We start from the raw sequence: 26,392 nt of genomic DNA on the forward strand, positions 1-26,392 counted from the left end.
TCCCACTCTCAATGCATTAATTAACACACACGTGTAGTGCATGACTTTTAACTAGTACTACTATATGATCCCAGTTCCAATGTAGTAGATGTACACGTGGCATGGTATCATTCAAAAATAGGCTTACATAGTAGTATTAACACTCAAATTTACAGAAATTTATTTACAATGATGCACTGTTCATTCTTAATTGTAAGCAAAAGAAAGAATACAAAATTACCACTTTTCGGCAACTTACCAGTTCTGTAGGCCCAGTTCGCCGTGTTTATTCAGCCAAATAGCCCTGTCGACGTCTCGGTTGATCGCCCGTACTGCGCGCTTGCGCTTATGAATGCGCGTCACGACACGTTAACGTGACGACGTGTTCCGGGTCCAGAACATTCAACTTTTTCCGGTATACACCGGGAAACTTGACTTTCGGAAGCCATACACACTTTCACATGCCGCCGGTGTACCCCATATGAATTTTACCCGTGATTTGGGGAGAACATAGAGTTGCAGTCATATCACTAGAGGGCACTATTTATCAAACATAAAATCGATTTATTTGATTAATTTGTTGATTTTCCCTCTGGGGATATCCCCAGATCCACACGTATCCCCACAAAGAAGGTGTGTATTCAGATGGTTGTCCCCAGAAACCACCCTACACATACGCACACACACACACACACACACGCACACACGCACGCACACACACACACAAACACACCCCCACAACAATGCGTTCACCTTCACGCACACTCACAACCACCATCGCTGGGGACAAAAATAAATTTAAAAAAAGTAAGGCAAGGGCTACATTGTCTCCTTCTTCAAATTTCATGAATGAGTTTTCCAACATTGTGGGTCAATTATCGTTTGGTTTTAAGCTCCTAATTTAGTATAAATTTCTTTAGATTTACATAATAATTAAATAAACACATGTATAACAATTATAATAAAACGAAACTCAGATTCAAAATTTAAAAACAAAATATCAGATAGTGACTGGGAAACCAAAGCTTATATCCTCAATCATGTGAGTAGAATTTGAGGTCACGGTCAAAGGTCATTTCAGGTCAACAAACTAAGACTATGTATGGGGGCTAATGTATTTACGCTCAGGAAGAGCGTAGCAAGTGAAGCGAGTAAATTGGCTTGGGCTCCAGGGGCAAAGCCCAGGTGGGGGTCAAAGGGCGGAGCTCCCGAAAGATCAGGGGTTTTAGGCATTTAATTACGTTCAGTTGGGCATATTTTGATACCTTATTTGTGACACCTGCAGGTCATTTATTGGCTTGGGGTACAGGGGCGGAGCCCCCAGAAACTCAGGGATTTTAGGCAATGAATTACGGTCCGAGATGAGTATTTTTGATACCTAATTATTTTGTGACACTGGCAGGTCGCTATTCCTTCTTTCTTTCTTTCCATTTCTCTTTTTCAAAAAAGTGAGTGGAGGAGGGGGGCTGTAGCCCCCCGATTATCGGCGTTTCGCAGGTCCTAACATGTAGGCTTCTTAATAAGCATATTATTTGCCCGACTGTATTCTTGGGAATGAGTCATTGTCCAACAAACGCATACAAAAGTTTACATTATAAAAGGTGAGAACAAAAATCCGAAAAATCATGTCATTTCAGCAACATTTGTAAATCACGGGTATCGAATTAGAAGTAAACCACCTTTGAATTTCATTTGTGGAGTCAACTGCCCCACCCCCTCCCCTCCCCCCCCCCCCCCCCCATCAGTGCGCCAGTGCCCTAACCCCAAACCCTAACCCTCACGGCCTGAACCGAACCCTAGCACTTACAATGCGTAACTATTCTCTTTCCAGGCTTTTTCTCTACTTTGGGCAGAATCCGGAGAATTACCAAAGCTTGGATTGTGATTATTCTGTCCATGTATAATGTTTTTTTACAATCGGTCAATCGTTCAAAGTAAAGTTTTCACAATAAAGTCTAACTTTGAGACGGTGTGAGAGTGGTTGTAAATTTCTATCCTGATCCCTATCTCGTGCAGTGCAGTGGCAAATTACCCTAGCCGCTGCATACAGTCATGATTCATTGGCTAAGCAGTGGCCTCGTTACTGTGAGCCCCCAGGATCGAAACCGTGTCGATGTGCTTTATTAGTGCCCTCATTGTATGAGTCATTAATCCTCATTACGGTCAGTTATGACCTAAGGACGTATGTCCCCAAGTTGATTAGCATAGTAGCACGTACATGCTTTAGCAGTCACGCAAAACAAACTCTCACATATTATTATTCGATATGGGAGTGTCGTGGTCGAGTGGTTTAAGGCGCTTGACTATAGATGCGAAGGTCGAGGGTTCGAATCGCGACACGGCACTAATATCCTTTGGCAAGATATTTATCTGTACTTGCTACTCTCCACCCAGGTGTTAAATGGGTACCCGGTAGGATGCAAACGTTCATGTGGTTAGACGAGCAAGTGTGCGCTTGTAAAATGGCGACTGGCTGGAATGCTCCCCAGGGAGTGGAAAATGTGCACCCATTGTGTGCGGGTAAGCCTGAATCCGATGACCGGGGTAATAATATATTTGTAAAGCGCTTAGGCACATCGTTGGATCGGTGTATTGAGCGCTATATAAAAAAACGGACTATTATTATTATTAATAAAATCTGAAAATATGTACTATTATTTAGATCTATAAGGAATAAATGATTGGCAAAATCATTCCATAAATTGGGGTAAAAATAATTATTCCACCATTATGACCAACAGTGTACATGCATATGCCCCAGACAAACATTGAACCCCCATATAGCCCATGTTTGTGATTATTTTTCATAATACGTATCTCTATACTTTATATTTTTCATATACGTATTCATATGATGACATTTCTCCTCAGCACGATGGGAAATGCATGTAGGCTGCGAACCGAAGAGACGACTGAACCCTCGAGTGATGACACACCAAGTGAAAGGTACAAACATGTTTAGCTGCATTTTAGATACATGTATAAGCCCCCCCCCCCCCCCCCCACACCTCAAAAAAAGTTGTTTGGTTGTCCTCGATTGCTTTTCTGGAGTAGAGGCATTTGGGCGGATTTTTCATTTTTCCTTTTTGTTTATGTTAGTACATGTTAGGATTCGAACCCTGAACCCTTGGATTAAAGACCGTCAATACGACTGGGCCAGAGGGGATTAGACCACACAGCGAGGTCACTGACAGGTGGCTATCTCATTAACTCAGATCTCAACTAACATAAGAAAAAGAGGATCATGGGGGACCAACAGGCACCGATTGGGGAAGTTTTCTATATCGAGGGAGCAATTAGCTACAATTAGGACAGTGGGGCCTTAAGAGTCGTGTGAATGACCCAGTATACCACTTTTATCATTGGACGTACATGCACATGCATGTAGTGCCATAGGATCCAGGATTTGAGGAGTACACAAAATATCTGAAGAGCAGGCAATCAAAACAAAGGAAAAAACAGTTACCCCATTCTCTAGGTACCTTTTGTTTCAACATTTTGAAGGGGGACATTTGTGGATGGTTGAGTAGTTAAGGTATGCCACTTTGACTTTGGTTTCTGGAGGGAGAGGGGGCATTACATGTATATAGTTGTGCCTACTCCTCCCAATCTGCAAGTGTTATGAACTATAGAAGGTCCCTCCATTACATAGCTGTGTACAACACGATTGTAACTGCTTTCTATAAAAATCAACCTCGAGCAATTTCAATACCCTTATGCGTCACCTATTGAACTGGGCAAACATGGCAATGAAGTATTATGTAATCCAAACATTTGAGTTTGTTTTTCAGAAGTAGATGTACAGTTGTATCTTGCTCATCAGAAATAGGTGTTCATTTTTTTCAGCTAAGTATTCTTGAGTCATAGTTTGGATGTATTTTGTAAAATAGAGCCTGACCATAATTATTTACATGTATAGTACATTGTGGTACTATATACAACAAAATATTTTGATTGTATATCGTTTTAGAACATTAAAAAACAAAACTTTTCAGTGTGATACGGTTTTCATCCACTGGGATGAGATTGAGAAATCATAGGCAGCCATCAGCAGAACATGTCTTAAATTCATGTCTTTTACATTTAAAATAAAATGAACTAACAAGCAATTTAAGTTCTAAGAAATATGTGTAGTTATTGAAAGTTATTCAACTAAGAAACATTTGAAGTCTAATCGAAAGATGAATTTAGTGAGATGAAAGATATTGCCATCGGTGACATGATTGCCCTCTACCCATTGTACAATAGTGTTTGTTCGCATATGATCATTTACCAATATTTCCCAGAATTTCTCGGGAAATTGCCAACCCTGCATGCATTACCATAACATGCCATGGAATCTTTTTCTAGAGGCTTTTGTAATGTTTGGCTGGTCTACTATAATGAAACCTATATAAGAAAGGATATATATATATATATATGTATCTAAATACGTATATACACTCTGTATGTATATATATATATATATATATATATATATATAGGTGTCGTTGACGAGTGGATATGTCACCGGACTGTGGATCAGAAGGTCCGCGGTTCAAGTCCCGCCGCGGCACTAATGTCCTTTAGCAAGACATTGATCTACATTTGCCACTCTCCACCCATGTGTTAATTGGGTACCCGGTAGGATGCGAAAGTTAATGTGCTTAGATTATCAAGTGTGCGCTTGTAAAAATTACGCCTGGCTGGAATGCTTCCCAGGGAGTGGAGAATGTGCATATAGTGTGTGCGGGTAAGCCTGAATCCGATGACCGGGGTAATAATATATATCTGTAAAGCGCTTTGAGAGGGCCTTCGGTCCTGAAAAGCGCTATATAAGAACTAGCTACTATTATTATTATTATAGAAAGCCCCATGAAGAAATCGTATTCTATATCGTAAGAGAACGACATTGTAGTTTTAAAAAAAGTAGAATTCTTCTCAGTCTAAAACATGAATTAATGGTTCAGTTCAAATATTTCATATTCATTTGATTGAAACCACCACTAACCTGACTAAGTATATTTGAAGTATTGATTAAATCCAAGAAAACAACCAGCTCACATAAGGTTTAATTAGGAAAAGAAGAGATGTTAACTCTGTTTAATGACTTCACATACCTGTGACATAAAATATTAAGCAGGAAGGAATTGAAAATCGACTAGAATATTTTGTTAAATTTTTGACTTTATGGAATTTGTGATAACCAATGAATAGAAGGCTTGATTATCTGTGTAGTATAACTTTAAGTTTAAAATGCTTTAATTCTGTGCTTTTTATATTCTAGCGGTCAAACATTGAGTCAAACACATGGATTCGATGATATCATCATCAAAGTGGCAAACACTATATTAGATGATGGTGATTTAATGAAGCTTGGTATTGAGCTTGGAGTCCAGATTCCTGATAACAAACTGGCATTAGATACGAATTGGGCTGGAGGTAGAAAGACAATTAATGGTAACGTGATGATGCTTGATGAAGCAGAGACAGTCGAACCATCCAAGCGAATTCCAATTCTTAGAGCTGCTCTCAAAAAGGCGGGCTTACTAGAGGTGGAAGAGACATGTTGATATATGAATATTGGTCCATATAATTATGTTTAAATCTTATTTTACATATGTGTTATTATTATACGACACCGGTTTATTAGTATTCAACTTGGGGGTACTTGTATTCAAGCTTTGTTCAGGATATTACATTTAATTAATAATCATTATTACCTATTTTATATTGAATTAAGGTGCCATGTAGACGTTTTACTTAAATTACACACTTGTTTATTATATGTATTTTGAAATAATTTAGAATGTTACAAATTTGATATCAATTGAATTTGACTGGATATATTTTTTACAGATAATGCATTATACCACCACTCAATTTGGATTGACTGTCTCTCTCTTTCTTTCAAAATCTTTCTCAATTTTAATCGTTGAACAATACGTTGATGTCAGTTGATATATGATTATTGGTCCTGTGAAGTCCCATGTACCTTATAATTATGTTTAAATCTTATTTTACATATTTGTCATTATTATACGACACCGGTTTATTAGTATCAAACTTGGGGGTACTTGTCTTCAAGCTTTGTACAGGGTATTCAATTGAATTATTAATAAGTATTGCCAATTTTATATTGAATTAAAGTGCCGTGTAGACGTTTTACTTAAATTTTGCTTATTATATGAATTTCAAAATAATTTAGAATGTAACAAATTTGATATCAATTGAATTTGACTGGATATATTTTTTACAGATAATGCATTATACCACCACTCAATTTGGATTGACTGTCTCTCTCTCTTTCTTTCAAAATCTTTCTCAATTTTAATTGTTGAACAATACGTTGATGTCAGTTGATATATGATTATTGGTCCTGTGAAGTCCTATATACCTTATAATTATGTTTAAATGCGATTGCTCTTGGGGTTTTTTCTTCTTCATATCTATGTATTTAAAGTGTCAATTTATACAGTTTTATTGTACAAAGTATATATATACATATAACTATATTGTGAAACATTTTTATGCCTGCCTTTTTTATTGTATGAAATCCAAATCATGGTTGCAATGAATAAATGAATAAATAAATGTTTCACAAGCAGCTGCAGTGATTTTTTGCTAATCTTGTTGATGTTGCAATTTTACTATGTCACGATTATATATAATTAACACGGTTTCCTTTCCTACCTATACATATTCTATATACAGAATGGCCAATGTTGATTTCGACGACCTCTTGAAGGAGATAGCCAAGGCCCTACACAAAGATTCAGACATCGATGATCTCGGAAAAGCCTTGGGATTTGGGCAAGGAGAAATTGGTCGCAAGATTGCACAAAACGACAAGCAAGGAGGGAATTACATGGGAACATTGGATTTGCTCAGGATGTGGCGAAAGGGACAAACACGTTCGACTGAAAAGGCAGCATTGAGGTCTGCACTATTAGAAGCTGGATTTGATAACCTGGCAGACCAATATCTAAGCACTCCCGTACCCGGTAAGAGATTCTTTGTATACAATGGGTCAATGATTCGTTTTATACAGAAAAAAAAGAAAATCCGAATTACAAGAAAATTAACTTTTTTTTCACTACTCAAAAGTTTCAAAGCAGATCATGGACATGGTAGTGGCGCGGCATAACGTCGAATTTAAGCCCAATTGTGCATCTTGTGATAAAAGCATAAACTTTGGCACACAGGTAGTCTAACATTTTCAAAGCAAAACTCAATGTTGAGACACCTCATTCCCTTGGGGTTCACTGTGCATATCTTTCACAATGACTCCTTCAGGGTATGCTTTTTCCAAAATCAAAATATTTTAGAAAATCTGAGTTAGTGTCTGTCTGTTAAAATCATTATTTTCAATTTCCAACCAAGAACGTTCCTCCATACTTACGGTACGAATTCTCTCTAATGGGAAGAAAAAGGAAACGTAGAAGTCAATGGTAATTTGAAATATACTGTCTCTAAACTAGACTCTTTACATCATGAAAAAAATAATGGCACATTGCTCTGTTAATCTACCTCTGTGTCAAATATGGCGCTTTGAAGGAATAGTTGAGCTCTGTTGCAGAGGGTGCTACACAAAATAATCTTTTGTGAGAAAATGAAAAACTGAGTGTCAAATTTGAAAGAACATACAATTTACATGACAAAATCATCTTTGTTTGATCAAAATCGGTTCAGCGACGGCTGAAATATCCATAAATATAACGATTTTTAATACTTGTGTAACCCCCCAAATATTTGATAATTTGAAAAAGCCGTTGAAAAAACGAAATAGCTCCTTTTACGTCGTTTATCAGCCTATGCCGATGTTGGTTTTTTGGTTCGCATTTTCGTGTTGGTTATATTACGCACAACCAGCCGGCCATGTATTGTTATTTTTAATTTACACATTGATTAACGGTCACCGTATTGTTTTTTAAAGTGGAGCTTAGTTGGTAAGATCGTATTGGCTAAATTTCACACATTTTGGGGTCTAAATTGACTTCATAGCAATTTTAGGTTCTAAAAGGGCACTAGAAATGTCATAGATAAGAATAAGAGCAATAACCATGCACTTTGAAGGCATTCGCGGTCTGAAAACTGAACTCAACTATCCCTTTAAGCACAAAATGCACAATTGAATCGCTATGCCACCCCGCTTAAAGGGATGTCCAAAGACAAGCATTACATTTGTTGGTACATACCTTCAGGCACGTAGCCAGAGTTTGATGTTTGGGGGGAAGGGGGCACATACATGTAATCGATCGAGGTCAAAAAAGGGGTCTGAAAAGTTAAGCCGATTTTGGAAATTTTAGGGGGGGGGGCTCGTGCCTGCATATCTTGATTCACAGCAGTAAAAAGAAGAGCTTCTTTCACAATGCAATCGCATGACCATAACTGCATGGTCTTTATCTTTAAACAGAAACAGCAATACATTATCAACTTCCTCGGCAGTGATTTCAAACCAAGTCGGTATCTAATTTTCTTGCTTACATCATCATTTTGCAATAACACTCTTCTCTTTTTCCTCAGGTGACGATGAACCGATGCCAAGTGAAATAATGAAGCTAAGAGAACAACTGAAAAGAAGATATCGCAAGAAATTTGGTCAGATCAAAACATCACCTGTGGACTCTCAGTCACGGACATGGCTTCAGCACATCTATGTCAGTCTCGTCCTGATGTTGGGATTTGAAGGGGAAAAGGAGGAGCCAATAGACTATGACGGATTGTTTAAATTCATAAAAACTGACACATCGAAAGGTTTTGTAACACGATTAGCTTTCATTGGAGAAGCTGGTGTAGGGAAATCGACGCTGTTTGCCAAGATAGCTCTTGATTGGGCTGAGGGTAAAATTCTTCAAGAAATCCGTCTGCTTTTTCTTGAATCATTTCGAGAGATTAAAGAGAGCGGATTCTTCGGGGATACTGTCATGGCGCATTTCCCAGATGACTCAGAAATAAAAGGGGAACGGGTCGATGCATATGTGAGGAAAAATCCGAGAAAAGTCCTAATCTTATTGGACGGACTAGATGAGGCACATATCGACATCAAAATGCCAAACTGCAATGACGCTATGGTATCGATCGTAAGAGGAGACCGATTCATTGATACCCCAGTTGTCATCACAACCCGTCCTTTTGGAGCTGATCAGATCAAGAGCATCATGACGATTAATGACCACTACACGTTTGGTAAGGTTAAGGGCTTCACAAAGAAAAACATGTCAACATATATCAAAAACTATTTCAAAGATGATTCTCAGTCTGCTTCCACCCTCATTAACTTCATTGATACAAACCAAGTGGTTTCTGAGTACATGGCACCCTTCCCGATATTCTGCTGTATGCTATGTTGCCTGTGGAAAACGCCATCTGGGCGGGAAAATATTCAGGCAATGGAAACATTCTCTCAACTCTTGAAGCGTCTCGTATTTTCACTTCAAGAGCAATACTCTTCCAAACGAAATGAATTAGAAGAGGGCTATGCAAGCCGCAGGAACAAAGCTGATGAAAGTATGAACGAGCTTGGTTGTATCGCATTTCAAGGTCTGTTGGATAGACAGCTCATCTTTGATGAAAAAGCGTTCGGCTTATGCACAGAGGCTGCAAGGACTGCATGCGAGGTCGGGATTCTTAGCATGGAAAAAAGGCCAGCACCCTTGCAAATCAGAGAAAGTCAGCGAAAGCAATTCATCGAAGAATTCTCTTTCCCTCATAAGTTACTCCAGGAGTACATAGCAAGTTTCTACCTTGCATCGCTGTTCCACAAAGATTGTCGAGAATTCAACAGAATCATGGCAGACACTCTTTTAGAAAACTACCGGTACATGGAATTCAGATATGTCTTGTACTTTACTGCAGCTCATGGAGGTGAAGTAGGAAAGTCGGTCCTGGAAACTCTATGCAAGAAAGTTGATGACATGGATTTCATCATTAAGGTTGCTTTTGAAGTACATGATTCAGAAGCCATTGATCTCGTCAGGAATCGTTTGAAGACTGAGGCACATCTTACGTTACATCCTCCAATCGCCGCACATGTCTTCACACTGGAGCCAATAGGGAAAGAAGTAGTAAGTTCGTTTATGTAGTTGTGAAATGGTATCATGTTGATAAAATACTGTCATCTGTTGAGCCTCCAATGATAATACAGTCAAACCTGCTTTAGTGACCACCTGTCTACATCAAGCACATTTTTTGTTTCCCTTGAAAATGATTTCTCATTGAAACATGTACCAAAGGAACCTGTCTACAAAGACCGCCTGTCTACAACAAGCACATTTTTTGTTTCCCTTGGGTGGTCGCTGTTGACAGGTTCAGTGGCGGATCCAGGGGGGGGGGGGGGGCACGTGTCTCCCCGGCCAAAAAAAAAAGTTGAAATCAGCCCCAAATTCGCCAAAAATTTACCCACGTGTGCCCCCCGGGAAGAAATTTCTGGATCCGCCCCTGAGGTTTGACTGTATATGCAAATGTTGTTACAAAGAGAATACAAACAGAAGAGGCCTACACAATGTATTGTCTGTTTTTCTGTTCTACTGACCGATAATCTTTTAGAACCTGCCATGTTCTCCTGTTGTTATTGGGTATTATAGCAGGCTGCAAGGTGTAATTATAGTCTCATAGATGAGTGAGAGTCATATCATCGTTTACCTCTTCCGCATATAAGTGTAAAACTTGACTTTCTTTTAAAAAAAGGAAGGAAAACAATATTAAATGGCAATTTTAGAGCAATGAAACACACACACGGACACACACCCACACTCACATCCTTCACAGGAAATAGGTCACCCAACCAAACTAAATATCCGATGTAGATCGTGTCATATTTTGAATTTGCCTTTATAATCGTTATCGTTCGTTGATGTACTTCTTACATTCACATTATGATTATACATAACTCAAATTTGATTCAATTTATATTTTGGATCCATTCTTTCTTGGTCTTGGTATATTTATATCCTTGGTATTTACACACATCCACGCCATCTGTCTGTGGCGAAAATAATATACACCGTGGTCTATTTTTTTCTAACTGTATACTACAAATGGACACACGCAAAACTACTTCAAAGTTTAACCCTATCTTAAAGATAAACTCCAGTACTGGTAAAAAAAAAAAATAATTCTCACAGAATCAAACGAAACTTACACTGAATGTTCAAGATTACAAATAAATGACATGTGCCAAACAATTTTGGAAGAAAATGTATACTGGCTAAGTAATGAGCATAGAAAGACAAGGAAATCAAGGTAGTACTAGCCCCGACACCATGTGTGTTGTCCCATATATAGCTTTCTATGTGAGTGCTTGTTACTTTACCAAGACTCGGTCAAATTTATTATGATTTTGAACCCTCCAGAACGTTGCAGTGCACACCAATACTTACATGCTACATGATCAACTGTTTCTGATCCTTTCTACACCTTTTCTTTCACAATGCAATCGCATCACCAGTACTAAAGTTTATCTTTAACTGGGCTATTTCAGACCATGTTTTTACTGGGGGGGGGGGGTTGATCTCGGCCGTTTCACCGCCGATCGCCGCGAAAATTTGCATGCATGTCAAGTGAAGTGTAAAGAATACTTGGTAATTTCAAATTTTTGAAAAATTCACTCATTTGCATATTTATGCTAATTTATGCAAATAAGGTCATTAAATTCACATTTCTGCCCATAAATCATAGATTATTCATATTTAAGTATTCTTTTTCACTACATATATTTATTAGACCATTTGGAATAATAATACAACACAAAAAATTGGAAGAGCCAGGTTATTCCTTATGTTATCTCTTGTTTTGATAATTTCTTATGTATTTCATTGTTTTTTTAACTTATGTATTTTATTGTTTTTGTTGTTTTATTTATTTATAACTACAATTCAACTATTTTGACCCAAAACAAACATCTAAACTTTAAACAAGACTCAATAACCAATGTTTTATCTATTTTTAGGAAAAATGACTTTTACATATGTTTTGTACACAAATCATGAAAATGAGCGATTTTCGGGCTGACATGCAAAGACAAAAGGTCACGTGACCTTGTAACCGTAGGTCCGATTTTCGAAAAAATTGTTTTAAAAGATGCGTAAGACTCGAAAGTAAAAAGTCGTGAAAGGAAAATTTTATATCTGCCGCGGTTTCGGAGTAGTCGCGAAATTTCTACAGGAGGGGGTCAAATTGACCCCCCCCCCCCCCCAGTTAACATAGGGTTAAACAAACATTATATCGTAATTAAAATTTACAGATCTAATGCTAAAATTCTATTTGTTCCATTTGTTGACAGGTAGGAAGAAGTTCTTCGATTCGTGAAACATTGGATGTTAGCAAATCCTTTGAAGCTAATGCACCATCGTCACATGTAGCAGCAGCAGTAGGTCTTTTCACATTGCCGAAGTTGCGATGGTTGATCTTTCAAAGAGTGCGCCTGGATGATGAATTCTACACAGGAATATCTGCTGCAGCTTCACAGTCCAAGGTATAAGGGGCCTATTTATTGTATTATATCGATGAATCCTTAATCATAGCTACCATTATTTCTTAATCGATGCATACTTCTATTTGTTACTAAATTTAAAAAAATACAATCATGAACAAAATTTGGTTATTCACACTCATAACTTTGTTCACTGCTTTTCACAAAGGTTGGAATCTACCGGTAAGCATTATGAAAGGCTTGTAAAATGGTCTTGCTCTCTTTCTCTTCCTTTTCCTTTATACTTATCTTAAATATGTATCTTTCTTTGTCATTTTCTCTTAAAATGTCACAATTTGGCGGTGCTTTGGACAGAGGTGGAAAATGTGACCCCAGTCAAAGTCTTCCCCCCCCCCCCTAAGTCTGTGAAGAAACAAATTTCACCATCTTCTTTCTCTTCTTTTTTCTTCTTCTTCTTCATATTTATTGTTTGTTTAGGTTAATATTTGTTGACTATTTTCCATTAGGAATATAAGTTTATATGGGCTGTAATTACCACTCCACGCACTCTAGGATGTAGGATTAGATAGGAACAAATGTTCCCATAACACCTTCTCTTGCCCACAGTGCGTCCCTACACATCTACCGCAATTCTAGTTGATACACCCACACGCTCATTAGCGTGGATAGCAGGAGGGGGGGGGCTACATCCACCCTTCCCTGAAATAAGAAGTCTATGCAGCTATTCTATTTCATAGACATTTCACAGTACATCAACTCCATGGGTATATTCTAATTATTATTCATTGGTAGGGAGACCACTTACAAAAAACCTCCAGTGGATATATCCCATAGTGAACCCAGAATTGCTGCATCTTTTTGCAGTACTATTTCAACCATCTTCCCTCAGATTTGAAAGAAAAATCATGATATTGTATGTAAGCCTATTGTAAAGGCGGCTGGGTAGGGTATGAGAATATTTTTGCACTTTGAAATTCTTCCAGACAGCCAACGAAACAAAACGCAACAATAATACATAATCACCGCTGCGGCGCGCGCGTCCTGCCGGCTGGTCGGACATCAGAGCATTGCATTACGTACACATCAAGCTAGATCGCTAGAACCCCCTCCTACACCAAGCGCTTGCAAAACGCATGCCGTTTGCACTTTATTTTGCGCAAAATATTGTCAGTTTTCATCAGGTCCCGCCACATGTTTTGAATTCCTGAGCGAAAGGGGCCTGTACAGGGGGCAGTAGCGCCAAGCCTCCCCCATCAGTACCAGATAATAGTACGTCAGCCTCTTCGCACTAGCCTATGTAAAGAGGGCAAGGGGGCAGTCTTACAGAGAAAATAAATTGCTTTTTCATTTCACTTGGAAATTATTGAAGGTACCGTGGTCAAATTATTGGCAGAAACTTTTTGAATTGTGAAAATTTCTCACAAATTTTCTAGTGATGTAAAAGCCAAACTGTCAATATAAAGAGAAGAGGCAATTGGATTCACATCTCTTGTAATATATATAGCCGAAAAGATAAAGCTGGACACCATTATTCTTATGTTAGAGGGAAAGTCGGTCTCTAATTATGATCATGATTGAACATAATTCCATATTTTACAGCTGTACTAGTGATTTTACAATGTTGATAACTTTCAACAAGTAATATCGTATTTAAATCATATAACTGTAACTGCCAAATTAACAAGAGAGGATAAAACAGTGTCGTCCGCCGCCCTACCCCACCCCTGACGACGTAAATGAGGGTCCAAAAAGTGAATTTCATGCTGAAATAAATGGATCACCATTTGCTCTGATTTTTTGTCCCCCCCCCCCCCCCCACACCAAGATTTCTGTTTTTGTTTCTGACGCATTTTAGGCTTTTCTTACAATATATCGAGTAAATTCTACATTAATTGGCTAACGAGAAAAGGCACTGTTGCGCAACTTTCTTCTACAATATTAACGAATATGAGATTAACCTGAAAAGGAATTTAAATTTTCTTTACCTTCACTGTATTAGGTCATGCATATTGAGAAGGTAAAACACTATGTAGCTATTATATCAAACCCTCTGACGCAATGATACTTGATAGATCGAAATGCTCCTTGTCATGTGATATAGTTTTGACCAATCAGTGAATGACAATCTATGTATGAGGTATATAAATTTAATTATCCCCTCGCCGACGAAGTCGGAGGGGATATAGTAACGCTGCCGTGCGTCCTTCCGTGCGTCCTTCCTTGCGTCCGTCCGTCCGTAACAAATTTGGTTTCCGATCGATAACTTCAGTAATGTTTGACGGATTTTAATGAAATTTGATATGAAGGTACATGGTATCGAAACACAGCTTAAGTTCAATTACTGAGTATATAGTTCAAAGGTCATAGCTCATTAAATATGCAAATCTGGTTTCGGATCCATAACTTTAGTGTTGTTTGTCAGATTTTAATGAAATTTGATATGTAGGTTTGTGGTATCAAAACACAGTCCAAGTTCGATTTCGGAGTATGTAGGTCAAAGGTCATAGCTCATTAAATATGCGAATCTGGTTTCCATTCAATAACTTGAGTAATGATTGACAAATTTTAATGAAATTGGATATGAAGGTACATGGTATCAAAACACAGCCTAAGTTCAATTTCCGAGTATGTAGGTCAAAGGTCATAGCTCATTAAATATGCTATTCTGGGGGGTGTTTCACAAAGATCCTAAGTTGAACTTAACAATTATGGGAAGCCATTAGCATCTATGAAAATATTTTGTAAAATTTATTTTTTAAGGTCTAAAATGTTGATTGAAATCATTCATATTTTCTATTATCAAGGAGATATCATGTTTTTGAAGTGGAATTTATAAAAAGTCTAAAATACTTGAATTTTTGCCTTTGATTATGTTTTATTTCAAGGCTACAAATGGCTTTCCATAATGTTTAAGTCCAACTTAGAGTTAAGTTTGACTTAGGATCTTTGTGAAACACCCCCCTGGTTTCCATTCGATAACTTGAGTAATGTTTGACAAATTTTAATGAAATTTAAAATGAAGGTACATGGTATCAAAATACATGTACAGCCTAAGTTCGATTTCTGAGTATGTAGGTCAAAGGTGAAAGGTCATAGCTCATTAAATATGCAAAACCTATATGTAAAAATGTGGTTAACTTCCTTACCTAGTAATATAATAGTATAGTCCAATTGAGGTAACTTGTTCTGACGTATATATAGGCCATTTGTACCCTGCGAGGGGATGCTACGCTTTGCGTTGACTTGTTAATATATTGAGTTGTTATACTGGAATGGAAGAACATACTTTTTTTATCTTTCTATTTGAAAAGGTGAAAGAAAAATTCAAAAAGCATGCAATAAGTAAAACTTTGATTGAAGGAAAATAATTAGATTATATATGATCCATTTTACTCACTTTTCCCTGTACACAATGTCATTCTTCTACAAAAAAAATTGGTTTGCTCATTCTGTATACGTGTTTCTTTCAATTTAGCTTTAAAAAAAGCCCATCATAGTCAAAGTATATATATATATCGAATAATATCATCATGATGTTAAAGTACCGAACATAAATAATACTTCAATTAAACATGTTGATGAGTATTCACTTTATTCAACCTGTCCTGTCACATCACCAGACTGAGAAGCTAACGTACTACCTCTCGGATCTATAGGTGTGTTTAAAACACGGGTGGCCAACCTTTTGAAGCTCGCGGGGCACAGCTAACGATTGGCATAACTTGGCGGGCTGTAAGTAGTCTTCTCCCCCCCCCCTCCCCCCCCCCCACACACACACACCTACATGCAATACATGTACACACCTGTAATTTTGCAAAAACAAACCTGTTGTTAACCTTTATTACATACTCTGGTGACAAATGAGGCAAGGTGGTTTACTTTTCTCTTCTATGAAGAAATACTTCAGAGACCGATCTGATTCAAAGTTTCTGCCTTCATCAGAACCTTGCCATGATAGTTGTTATTTCAAACAAAATCAAGGACACAGCAGAAAGAATATCCTAACTGTATTAGTTGTACACTGTACATCTCATTAAACGCGGTGTAAAGAGAAGGGGACTATACAGTTTACGATTAAGATTCATGAGAAAATTCAATGGCGAAAGAAAAGGGTTGTAATTGTTTCAAGACAAGTATGGTATTTCAAACATATTTCTTGATTCACAACATGTATATTTACAAACGTTACTGCGTGCGGAAATTACAAACTGAAAATAACACGGCGAGTGATATTAATGTATTGAGAGGGAATTTGAGGAGTTTTATATCAACCAAGAAACGAATCAATATGTTGTGAATGGAAATAGAGATAGCTGGGTGTATATGTTTTGCCCTATTTCATCGCTGCTATGCGGGCCGCATTTCAGTTATGAGCCATTTTTATTATTACTTTTTCAATGCTTCGCGGGCCGCACCAAAAGAGCTCGCGGGTTGGTCATCCGTGGTTTAAAAGCCCTTATCTTATACATAGTATTTCGCATGTTTTTTGAAATAATTTATTGTCATGAGTCAGAAGCATGCTGACAAGAAAAATGAATCATGTGAATGGACTTTATTTTGACAAAGTATTATTCATATATATGTGTGGTTTAGGAAATTATTTATAGTTTGTCAATAGTCTCAAGGAGATATTACATGAACACTGTAGATATAAAGAAATAACATCTTTATTTTGCTTGAACAGACACTCTCTTTCTTTTTCAACTGTTCATAATTAATCACATTTGACTTTCTTCATCTCGTGTTTCTTTTCTTTTACCACACCCATTTCACTTTTGGCCTTTTCTCTAGCTCTATCTCTCTCTGTCTCTATCTGTCTTCTCTCTTTCTCTTGCTTTATCCCTTACTGTACTTGGCTATTTTGAGCACCTCAATGATGGGGGGGGGGGGCTGGGAGTCCCCCCCCCCCTTCTATGATCTCGGCCGTTGAATGTCCGATGAACACGAATATTTGTCCGTAGACTTGTGAAGAATTTTGAAAATATATTGAATAAATATTTCCTTCATCTCAAATTCATGAGGTTTCATTATTTTTATGATATTTGAAAATGCATAGGTTAATTTGCATAAATTATGAATACGCAAATTACGCAATCATGAATATCAAATCTGGAAATATATATAGGGACCTAGAATCATTACTAAAATTGTCAGACTCCACTTTTTGAATGTTAAAACTCATTATTCATATGAAACTTCTTTTCTAACACAAAATAGTTATTTTGATGTAATTAATAATGATAATTTATGCAAATTTGATGCGATTTTCAACTATTTATTTTCTTATGTATTTTTTATTTCTTATTTCTTATTATATCTATTGTTTTATTTCTAATGTATTCTTTTGTTCTAGAATACATCAAGTTACTTTGAGAAACATATAAAAGCAATATGATATCAATTCATATCTTCACATTTCTGCTTGTACATGAATATATGCAATTGTAGCACTTTTTTATGACATGCGCATACTACGCGAGATGTCTCTGCTCCATGCCTCATCTTCGATCACTGCGTCTGACCAGTGTAAAGCTGAGTGATGAGTTCTACTCAACGATGGCCTCTGAGGCATCAAAATCAAAGGTATACCCAAACACGATTTGTATTGGAATCAATTTTTTTACCCAATAGTTTTTGCAATCTTCAAACTAAACATATGTGGAAAAATGTTTTTCACATAAAAAAAATCAGTAGAAATGATTTGTTATCATTAGTCACAATTATCCTCATATCAATAAATAACTCTTACAATACTGATAATAAGAAGCATGAGTCGTGTGAATAGACTGGATTTTAGTGTTATAATGAATAGATTCATATAAATGCTTATGTTTAAAGCACGTTTCCTACAAATAGTACTTCACACTATGTATTTTTAGAAATTATTTAAATTTTGTCAATAGTTGCCAGAAATTGATTTTAAATGTGCATACAAATAGACGGATAAAAACGCATATTTTTAAGTGCATATGATATCCTGTAGATAGGCCTAGTATTCAGCTTTTTTGTGTGTCGATTATTCATTGTCCCAATAAGATATTACATGCACAATATTATAGTATTAATGACTGCTTTGAGAGAAATAGTTGTTTTATTACGCTCAAGGGAAGGTTAGAATTGTGCTATTCCCCGAGGCTTGCCGAGGGGAATAGCCCAATTCTAACCTTCCCGAGAGCGTATGAAAACAACTATTTCTCGAATATTAAAGCAGTCATTAATACTTTTATATGCCGAAAAAAAATAGACTAAAAAATGAAAAATGAAAAATATTTATCAATTTAGTCGAAAACGGGATTCGAACTCTAGCGTACAACAAGAGGTGTACCGAAAACCAACGCTTAGACCACTCGGCTATGGCCCGCCATTAACATGCTTGGCAGTTTTCTCCAATATATACATTAAAATGGATTGAAACCGGCTTCGCGTGTGATGAATGCTTCGCAAAAGCTCCATATACGGACTCTTCTTTTACTTTTGCAATGCATATTGGCACGAACTTAGATCAAGATCTATCGGCAGATGTTGTTTTTAATACTAGCAGTCATTAATACTTTTATATGCCGAAAAAAATAGACTAAAAAATGAAAAATTAAAAATATTTATCATTTTTGTCGAAGACGGGATTCGAACTCTTGCGTACAACAAAAGGTGTACCGAAAACCAACGCTTAGACCACTCGGCTATGGCCCGCCGTTAACATGCTTGGCAGTTTTCTCCAATATATACATTAAAATGGATTGAAACCGGCTTCGCGTGTGATGAATGCTTCGCAAAAGCTCCATATACGGACTCTTCTTTTACTTTTGCAATGCATATTGGCACGAACTTAGATCAAGATCTATCGGCAGATGTTGTTTTTTTGTTTTTGGAAGTTTATTTTCGTCTTCATGTCAACAATGCAAGATAAAATTGTCGGTAAGATCGATCGAGATTCAATTGTATTGAAATTACCGACCAATCCTTCGCACACATACGGCATCCTCCATCGCTCAAACCATTTTTTAACATGTAAACCTATGGGGTAACCATGGACGCTGACCAACTTTTTTTAATAACCATGGTTATTAAAAATATTGAAATGTTTTATGCATGGTTACCGAGAATTTTACAGGAACAGTTGAAGTTTATGAATGCAATTCGACCAATCAGATGGCTGGATTTCTTAAGTGAGGTATATAAATATAGCTATAACATGTTATTTTGCTTGACAAGACATGGTCTCCTTTTCAACTATTTAAGACATTTGTTTGTCTTTTTTTTGCTCGTACCACAGCATTGTCTCTTGGTTTTCTCTCTCTCTCTCTCTCCCTTCTATTGGAAACGATTTTCTTCATAATTTTTTATATTGCTTTCTCCAAACTAAACATAATATTATTTCATACATAATGTTTGGTTAATAGTCAAAATCACGCTCATTATATAACAATAGTCTGACCATGCTGTCAATCATGAAAGTGAATCATTTGAATAGAATTGACTTCAGTGTCATGATTATGATAAATTCAATCGATTCTCACTTTCAGTCATTTGAGTCATTCTAGAATATTTGTTTGGAACTACACATTATTTTCTTGTGATGATAGCTATATTCTTCAATACACTTTAGATAACAATGGTCAAAGTGAAATCGGGTATAATGTAAAGACAAACACATCTTTTAAAAAATATATATGTGAATATAGAAATGCGTATCATTTCGACAGGGCGGCGTGACCAGGGTCAGGTTTTGATACATCATCCCACAATTTGCGAAATCGAGACATGTGCCCTTCCTCCGACAGGAAGTGGCTCCTTCGAAGTGAACAAATGCCCCTCCCACGATAGGAAAATTTCCCTCCTAAGATAATTTGCCCTTTTTTTCTATCTATGTTTCCCTGGTTTATACCCGTTTGTAAAAAAATAATAAAAAATAAAAAATAAAAAACATACCCAATTCAGAAACAACAACAAATTCATTCATCTTGTGACATCATCTGTCAATCATTAGTGAGCTAACAAGAGACAGTGGTATGTAATTTCCCCCGGCTCAGCACATGCTCATAAAAGAATTGCATTCTTGCATACAATGCCTCCACATTACCTTTCTTTTCCTGGTGATGCTACAGCACGTCTAAGATAGCGACTCAGCTCTGGTGAAGCTACATACCACTGAATGATTGAAAGATGATGTTACAATATGAATGAGATCTGGAGCATTTTTTTAGGGTGGAGCTTAGCAGCTAGGTCAAAATGAGTTGTATGCAGCCCTGCACATCAACAGGAATCAACTTATATTTGGATTTCATCCCACTTTTAATGATTTTAACCGTAGTCCACATGACCAAATATAAGGTAGCAACTATTGCCTAAGACTGTTCTTACAATTTTCTTGTAAAATACCGGTATACCTGATATCAATAATATGGCACAATGTCAATTCGCTTGCCTGTCCAGTGACAGATGTATCACATATCTAAAGCAATGTGTGTTCATGCAAGTGTCCTTTGGTATCTAGTGAATTTAGAAGAATTATTAAAATACTACCATTTTGATGTAATATCTTTCCACCGATACAATAGCTTAAGAACCTCTTTTAAAATACATCATGCCATATGCATATTGAAATATTTTTTGGTTTATTATAATACCGGTACGTTGTTTCATTTGAAGTTGAACTAGACCTATATCAGAAATTGAGACAAGATAATCAGACTTAGTAAATGATAAAGTTACTGAGATGCAGATTCATCTGATATTAGCTGTGTTTTAAAAAGGTGTTTATGTTAGTAAAGACAATAATTGGATTCCATCGTGGATTTCACTTTGGTGTGAACTGATAAATTATCTTGGCACAGATCCAGACGCTGAGTATGAAGGATGTTTCCATGATGACTCCACGGAGACTACACTCCATTCTCTTGCTACCACACCTCCAGTCATTCACCTTGACGGATATCGAACGAGTTGACATGGACGATGGAGAGACACTGGTTTGTATCTTTACTGTTCCAAGATTGAATTCAAAATCCTCTTTTTGCTCCAAGCTCAAAAGGAAGGCGTTCAGAAAAAACCTGAAGAGACTAAATATGAATGATGAAAGAATTGCCAAAAGGATAATGTATTTTGTTTTGAAATCAAGTTAAAACGACATACTGTGGGCTGTTTAGTACATCGATGGATGGTGTTATTTATCAAATATATATACGTGCACTGTTATAGTTTTTTTCATCTTGGGATGAAGTTTAACATTGCACATATTTTCAAAGCTTGTAAAATACGTGTATCAATTGATAAATGATTGCCATTTGTTATTTACCATGGAGAATCCTGTTGCTTATTTTCTTCATTATCAAATTCAGTAAAGTGAAGTCATTTGATTGATTTTTTTTCGCTAGTCTAGGTGACCTTATAAACACTGAACTAATATCACAATAAAAAAAGATGATAATAAATACTAAAATCCCGTCATCTTCCACCGAAATGGAAGGATTAACCCTTGAATAATAATGTTGGTGGAAACAGACAAAATAAAGAAAAAATTTAACGAAGGTTTCAGAAAAAGCGGAAAAAGAATAAAAACATTAAGAAATTTTGGATGTTGATAATGGTAATGATATGCAAAAACTCATATTGTCAATGCGATCATGATGTGTTATGCCATACAGAGAGAAATCCTCTTTTAATATTTTGTATCCAAAATACTGAAAAAAAGTCTCATGATAAACAAACCTCTATTTAAATAGAGGGCAATACACTTCAATATCATTTCTTACATCAGCATTGGTTTCCATTCATATCATATATAGTGAGCCTTTTTGCATCGCTCTTTCTTGTAGACTCGTCAAACATCCTCAGTAGAAGAGCTTTCTGTGGATGGTAAGGATGTGATCAGCCTGTGGAATCTTGGACTTCATACATCATGTCCCCGAGTGAAAAAACTCGAACTGAACTACCAGGACGAGGAGAATGTCTCATCAGGAATCGTCACAATAGCCTGCTCTCCATTCCATCATCTAACTCACCTTCACGTCGAGGGAGACCTGTCTGCTAGTACACTGAATGATCCTGTGTCATTTTGTGATGCAGTTAAAACATCATGTCCTCAACTCACCAAGCTGTCCTTGACCTGCATTGCACTGAACAACGAGAAGGCAGCCGAGATCATCCAACTCATGAAGACTCATCCACACCTGACAAGCATAGAGTGAGTCTCATTTGATAATACCAGGGTAACGATTGCCACAGTATAATCAAAATCTTACTTGTATTTATTGTGGAATGCATTTCGGTTTACCTTTTGCTATGAGTTTCTTATCTTCATTTGCTACCTCTGTCTCTCTCTCTCTCTCTCTCTCTCTCTCGCCCACCCCCCTCCCCTCCTTCCTCTCTCTATGTCCCTCTCGTTGAATTATTTTTCTTTCTCTTTTCTAAGTTCTCTTTGATTCCTGCCTTCCACTCTGTTTCCAGCATTTCCTCTCTTTCATTCTCCTTATCATTGCCTCTTTTGCTATCATACAATATAACTCTCTAAAAAGAGATGGTTTTAGGTTTTTTTTTACGGAACGATACAAACCTGTATTAAGCATATATCTTATGCCGTATGCTTTCATGGTAATTATACAAATGGGATACCTGATTATGTTTGATCTCATAAGAGGAAAACTAGTGTTGATTTAACACAGTTGCATGGTTCTTGATATCACAAGGAAATTGAATTGGCAAAATACTCTGCCCAACAAGCAACGTGGTATCTTTATTGTCACTGAATTTGATTTCATGCGGGGTCAGCGGTAGCTGCATTAAGGTTTTGAAATGAATCTCAAATGGTTAAGAAAGTGCATACATGAGTGGGTTGTGTAAAAGATTAGATGATGGGGGCTGCATGTATAGGGGATTTTAAAATAGTTTACATCATCTGATGATCTCTTCATTTTAGGATTTATTTCATATCAATATAATTTTCTTATTATAAATGTAAATCAATACTTTATCTTATTCATCATGATGTATCCTACATTCACAACTTTGATACCATGGTTATTTGCAGTCATGCAATATAAATACAGGGCAATATTATGCAAGGTTGGATGTGTAAGTATTGTAATCTATTCTCACACCACATAGCATACATATCAGATGACTTTTTAAGAGAGTATCGTACGTCAGGTTTGTTCAAAAGATCATGAAATTGAGCCCCCGAAATGTACTGTTGTATTACTATAGGTTACTGATGTGCACGGGTCTGGATCCATTGGTTTCTGAGGTGAACAGTGAAGGCAAGCTGACTGTCACCGTGGAGAATGCTTGGGTAAGATATACATGTAACACTAGATAAAATTGGCCATCCTCCGATTGATTCTTCTCCCTTTTTCTGACAATCCATTGATTCAAAGTAGGCTATTTTTTTAATTATCCATATTTAACTCCGCGCAATCGTACTTAAGAATAAACAGTGCACATATTTTAAGCTGTCTTTTATGTGTTTATTCTGGCCTCATTAAAATGATCATGTCTAACAATAGGTTTGATCTGTGAAATGATATCCGAAAACTGAAATATAACAAACAACAAACATAGAGAAAAAGACTTTTCACAACTATATGAACATTTTTAGTGAAAAAGTACTTTTCCTTCACATGCATGATGTATAAGGCAAAAACGCTCATTGTACTTTGTTCTCTTTAAAAAAAAAAGCAATATGACCTTAATATCTGACAAAAAGATGGAAAATGTCCATTATCTATATAGGTCTAAATGAAGAAATGTTTCAAATTATCATGTAGCATGCATCTTAGCAAAACTAAACTCCACTCAGCAAGGTGACAAAAGGTAGATACTGGTAGATAAAACATGCTTCTTCTAATGATGCGATATCCATGAGTTCAGTTCTATTTTTTTCTAAACATGTTAAAGATGAATAATGTTGTATTTCCTTTTAGGTGCCAGCACCTGGGTCGGTCTGTCATTTGTTTTGCTTATTTCCTCTTTGGGCCGATATTTCTCAGTTTTGAATGGTTTAATACATGTGTTTCAGCGACATCATTCCATTCATATCTTTTAACCTCATAATAAACCATGGTTTACAATGTTGTCTTGAGACAACTCTCTGTGCTTCCCAGCTGACGAAGTTGGTTTTCAACTATCAGTAAAACTTGGTAGCAATGTGAAGATTGTTGACAAATTTTACAGGTAGTCCCGGCACAAAGTGGTATATCTTCACTATTAAACCAAAGAAGGGACCGAAACTGACACAGGAAAAGACAGCCAGACAGTTTTGCATGCAAGAGGTTCAATTCATAGCTAGCTATTACAAATGTTGTCTTTAAACTGGCCCACTTCATAGAATATGCTCTTCATTCCTGTTTCAGTTCTTGGGATTGTTCCCAGTGTACATTTTTTGAGTCTGAAATGAGTCAAATCTGACAAGAAATTTAAACAATTCAAAATTTCAAATACATAAATGTTTGATCTCACTGCATGGTATATACACATACACGAGGCTAGGGTCTATTTGTTTATGCTAGCAAGATTTCTAAACTAGGGCAGAACACGAGTGAGAATTTGATGATTTTAAGCATTTATATCCCATTTAAAGAAACAAAATACATAATTTTTTATTCACTGAACATTTCTTTACAAAGTAATAAAAAAGCCGACCGTAGATTTTTAAAATGTTGGGGTCGGTCGCAAAGGGCGATACAACAATACAACAAAGGCCTTACCTTTTAGTTACTGACTGAAGGTTAAATTAAATCGAACAAAACATCTCTATAAAAATGATTGTAAATGATCTATTCGTTAACACAAATATATGAAAACTGACAAACAAAAATTACAATCTCCGGAAGCTTCATTTTATTAATTAAATTCACAATATTATAGAAATTACAATTGCCAAATTTAACAGCAAATCCTTAATTGTTTCTTTGAATGTTACTTTTTATATTCTTTTCATTTACACCTGGTTTGTATATTTATAAATTCTTGTATTCTTAGGGATGGCCATGGACTTAGTGATTAATGGGAAGATAATTCTTGAGTGATATGTGGTTGCGCCATCAAGTAACAAGTTCTGTACACATTGGAAGCTAGCTGACCCTCATCAGACCATGTGACGGCAGCAGACTACTACCGCCTTGAAAATGAAACCTGTCGAATATGGATGTAACCAGGCTACCCGAATAACTATTTACTAGTATACTAATTGAAGGATCATTAGAGTTAACATGTATGGAATACAGTATCTTAAAGCCTATTTGCACTAGTTTGGCCAGGAGGGATTGGACCTCCTTGCATGGCCACTGACAGGTGGTTATCTCATCATATTAGGTCTCAATTAACGTAAGAAAAAGGAGATCATGTATGGGGGGCGAATGGTCACTGATTAGGCATTGTTTGCTATATAGAGGGCGCAAGTAGCTAGTGCAGTGGGGCTTTAAGCAATTATTGACCATGTCTTGATACTTTTGATGAATAACTTTATAATAATGGTTGAAGCATATGGAGCTCCAAGGTAACCAAAAGTTGAAGCCTTGTGTGCCCTCACCATTTAATATAATAAAAAAGAGGCTTCCCGGACGGGTGAAGATGGATTATTACCGGTATGTAAAATCAATCTATGCAATACAATCTGCAGCATACAATATACAGCCTACAGCCAACAAGCTATGTTCTCATTTCCATGTCCATCAGGCTCCCACATAACAGACTTTCAAAACTTACCCGTTTCGTTTGTAATTGTTGACATTGCAATTAATTAATGTATTATAATTCAATATGTTACTCTAATTGATCTTTCCTAAATATTTGCTATCTGTATTAACTTTGCTCTTAATGCATCAATACTTTTAGCTACATGTCTTTAGTTTAAGGTTTTTGTATTTCTTCTTGTATCTAGTGAAATATACTTGTACATGCTTATGTTTTACTTTGTAAAGCGCATAGAGAAACTTCCATTTATTATGTGCTTAATAAATCCATTTTTATTATTATTATTACAACAAATAAGCTGTGTTTAACTTA

General features: G+C 36.6%; 3 protein-coding genes across 4 annotated transcripts; all 3 read left to right on the forward strand.

Annotated features, from left to right (window-relative positions):
* The first annotated feature begins 6,673 nt into the window (after positions 1-6,673).
* Positions 6,674-8,857, forward strand: LOC115921424. The gene is made up of 3 exons (XM_030978894.1): positions 6,674-6,962; positions 8,485-8,802; positions 8,853-8,857. The coding sequence occupies exons 1-3, from the start codon at positions 6,674-6,676 to the stop codon at positions 8,855-8,857; spliced, it is 612 nt and encodes a 203-aa protein (XP_030834754.1).
* LOC115921192 lies at positions 8,709-12,473 on the forward strand. 2 transcript variants are annotated; one of them, XM_030978420.1, is made up of 2 exons: positions 8,709-10,029; positions 12,246-12,473. In XM_030978420.1, the coding sequence occupies exons 1-2, from the start codon at positions 8,886-8,888 to the stop codon at positions 12,437-12,439; spliced, it is 1,338 nt and encodes a 445-aa protein (XP_030834280.1). In that variant the 5' UTR covers positions 8,709-8,885; the 3' UTR covers positions 12,440-12,473. The 2 variants fall into 2 exon arrangements, with proteins under 2 accessions (XP_030834280.1, XP_030834279.1); XM_030978419.1 differs by having other exon boundaries at positions 8,709-10,025; positions 12,242-12,473.
* A 5,396-nt stretch (positions 12,474-17,869) lies between these two features.
* LOC115921512 lies at positions 17,870-22,720 on the forward strand. The gene is made up of 3 exons (XM_030979008.1): positions 17,870-17,974; positions 21,226-21,360; positions 22,207-22,720. The coding sequence occupies exons 1-3, from the start codon at positions 17,885-17,887 to the stop codon at positions 22,576-22,578; spliced, it is 597 nt and encodes a 198-aa protein (XP_030834868.1). The 5' UTR covers positions 17,870-17,884; the 3' UTR covers positions 22,579-22,720.
* The last annotated feature ends 3,672 nt before the right edge of the window (positions 22,721-26,392 follow it).

The sequence above is a fragment of the Strongylocentrotus purpuratus genome, unplaced genomic scaffold, assembly GCF_000002235.5.
Source record: "Strongylocentrotus purpuratus isolate Spur 01 unplaced genomic scaffold, Spur_5.0 spur5_scaffold_1, whole genome shotgun sequence".
NCBI classification, from domain to species: Eukaryota; Metazoa; Echinodermata; class Echinoidea; order Camarodonta; family Strongylocentrotidae; genus Strongylocentrotus; species Strongylocentrotus purpuratus.

Coding starts and splice junctions, on each gene's coding strand:
- LOC115921512 (XM_030979008.1), top strand. CDS start 17,885: ATGCCTCATCTTCGATCACTGCGTCTGACCAGTGTAAAGCTGAGTGAT. Junction 17,975..21,225: donor CTGAGGCATCAAAATCAAAG/GTATACCCAAAC, acceptor ATCTTGGCACAG/ATCCAGACGCTGAGTATGAA. Junction 21,361..22,206: donor TGGACGATGGAGAGACACTG/GTTTGTATCTTT, acceptor TCTTTCTTGTAG/ACTCGTCAAACATCCTCAGT.
- LOC115921192 (XM_030978420.1), top strand. CDS start 8,886: ATGGCGCATTTCCCAGATGACTCAGAAATAAAAGGGGAACGGGTCGAT. Junction 10,030..12,245: donor AATAGGGAAAGAAGTAGTAA/GTTCGTTTATGT, acceptor GTTGACAGGTAG/GAAGAAGTTCTTCGATTCGT.
- LOC115921424 (XM_030978894.1), top strand. CDS start 6,674: ATGGCCAATGTTGATTTCGACGACCTCTTGAAGGAGATAGCCAAGGCC. Junction 6,963..8,484: donor TCTAAGCACTCCCGTACCCG/GTAAGAGATTCT, acceptor CTTTTTCCTCAG/GTGACGATGAACCGATGCCA.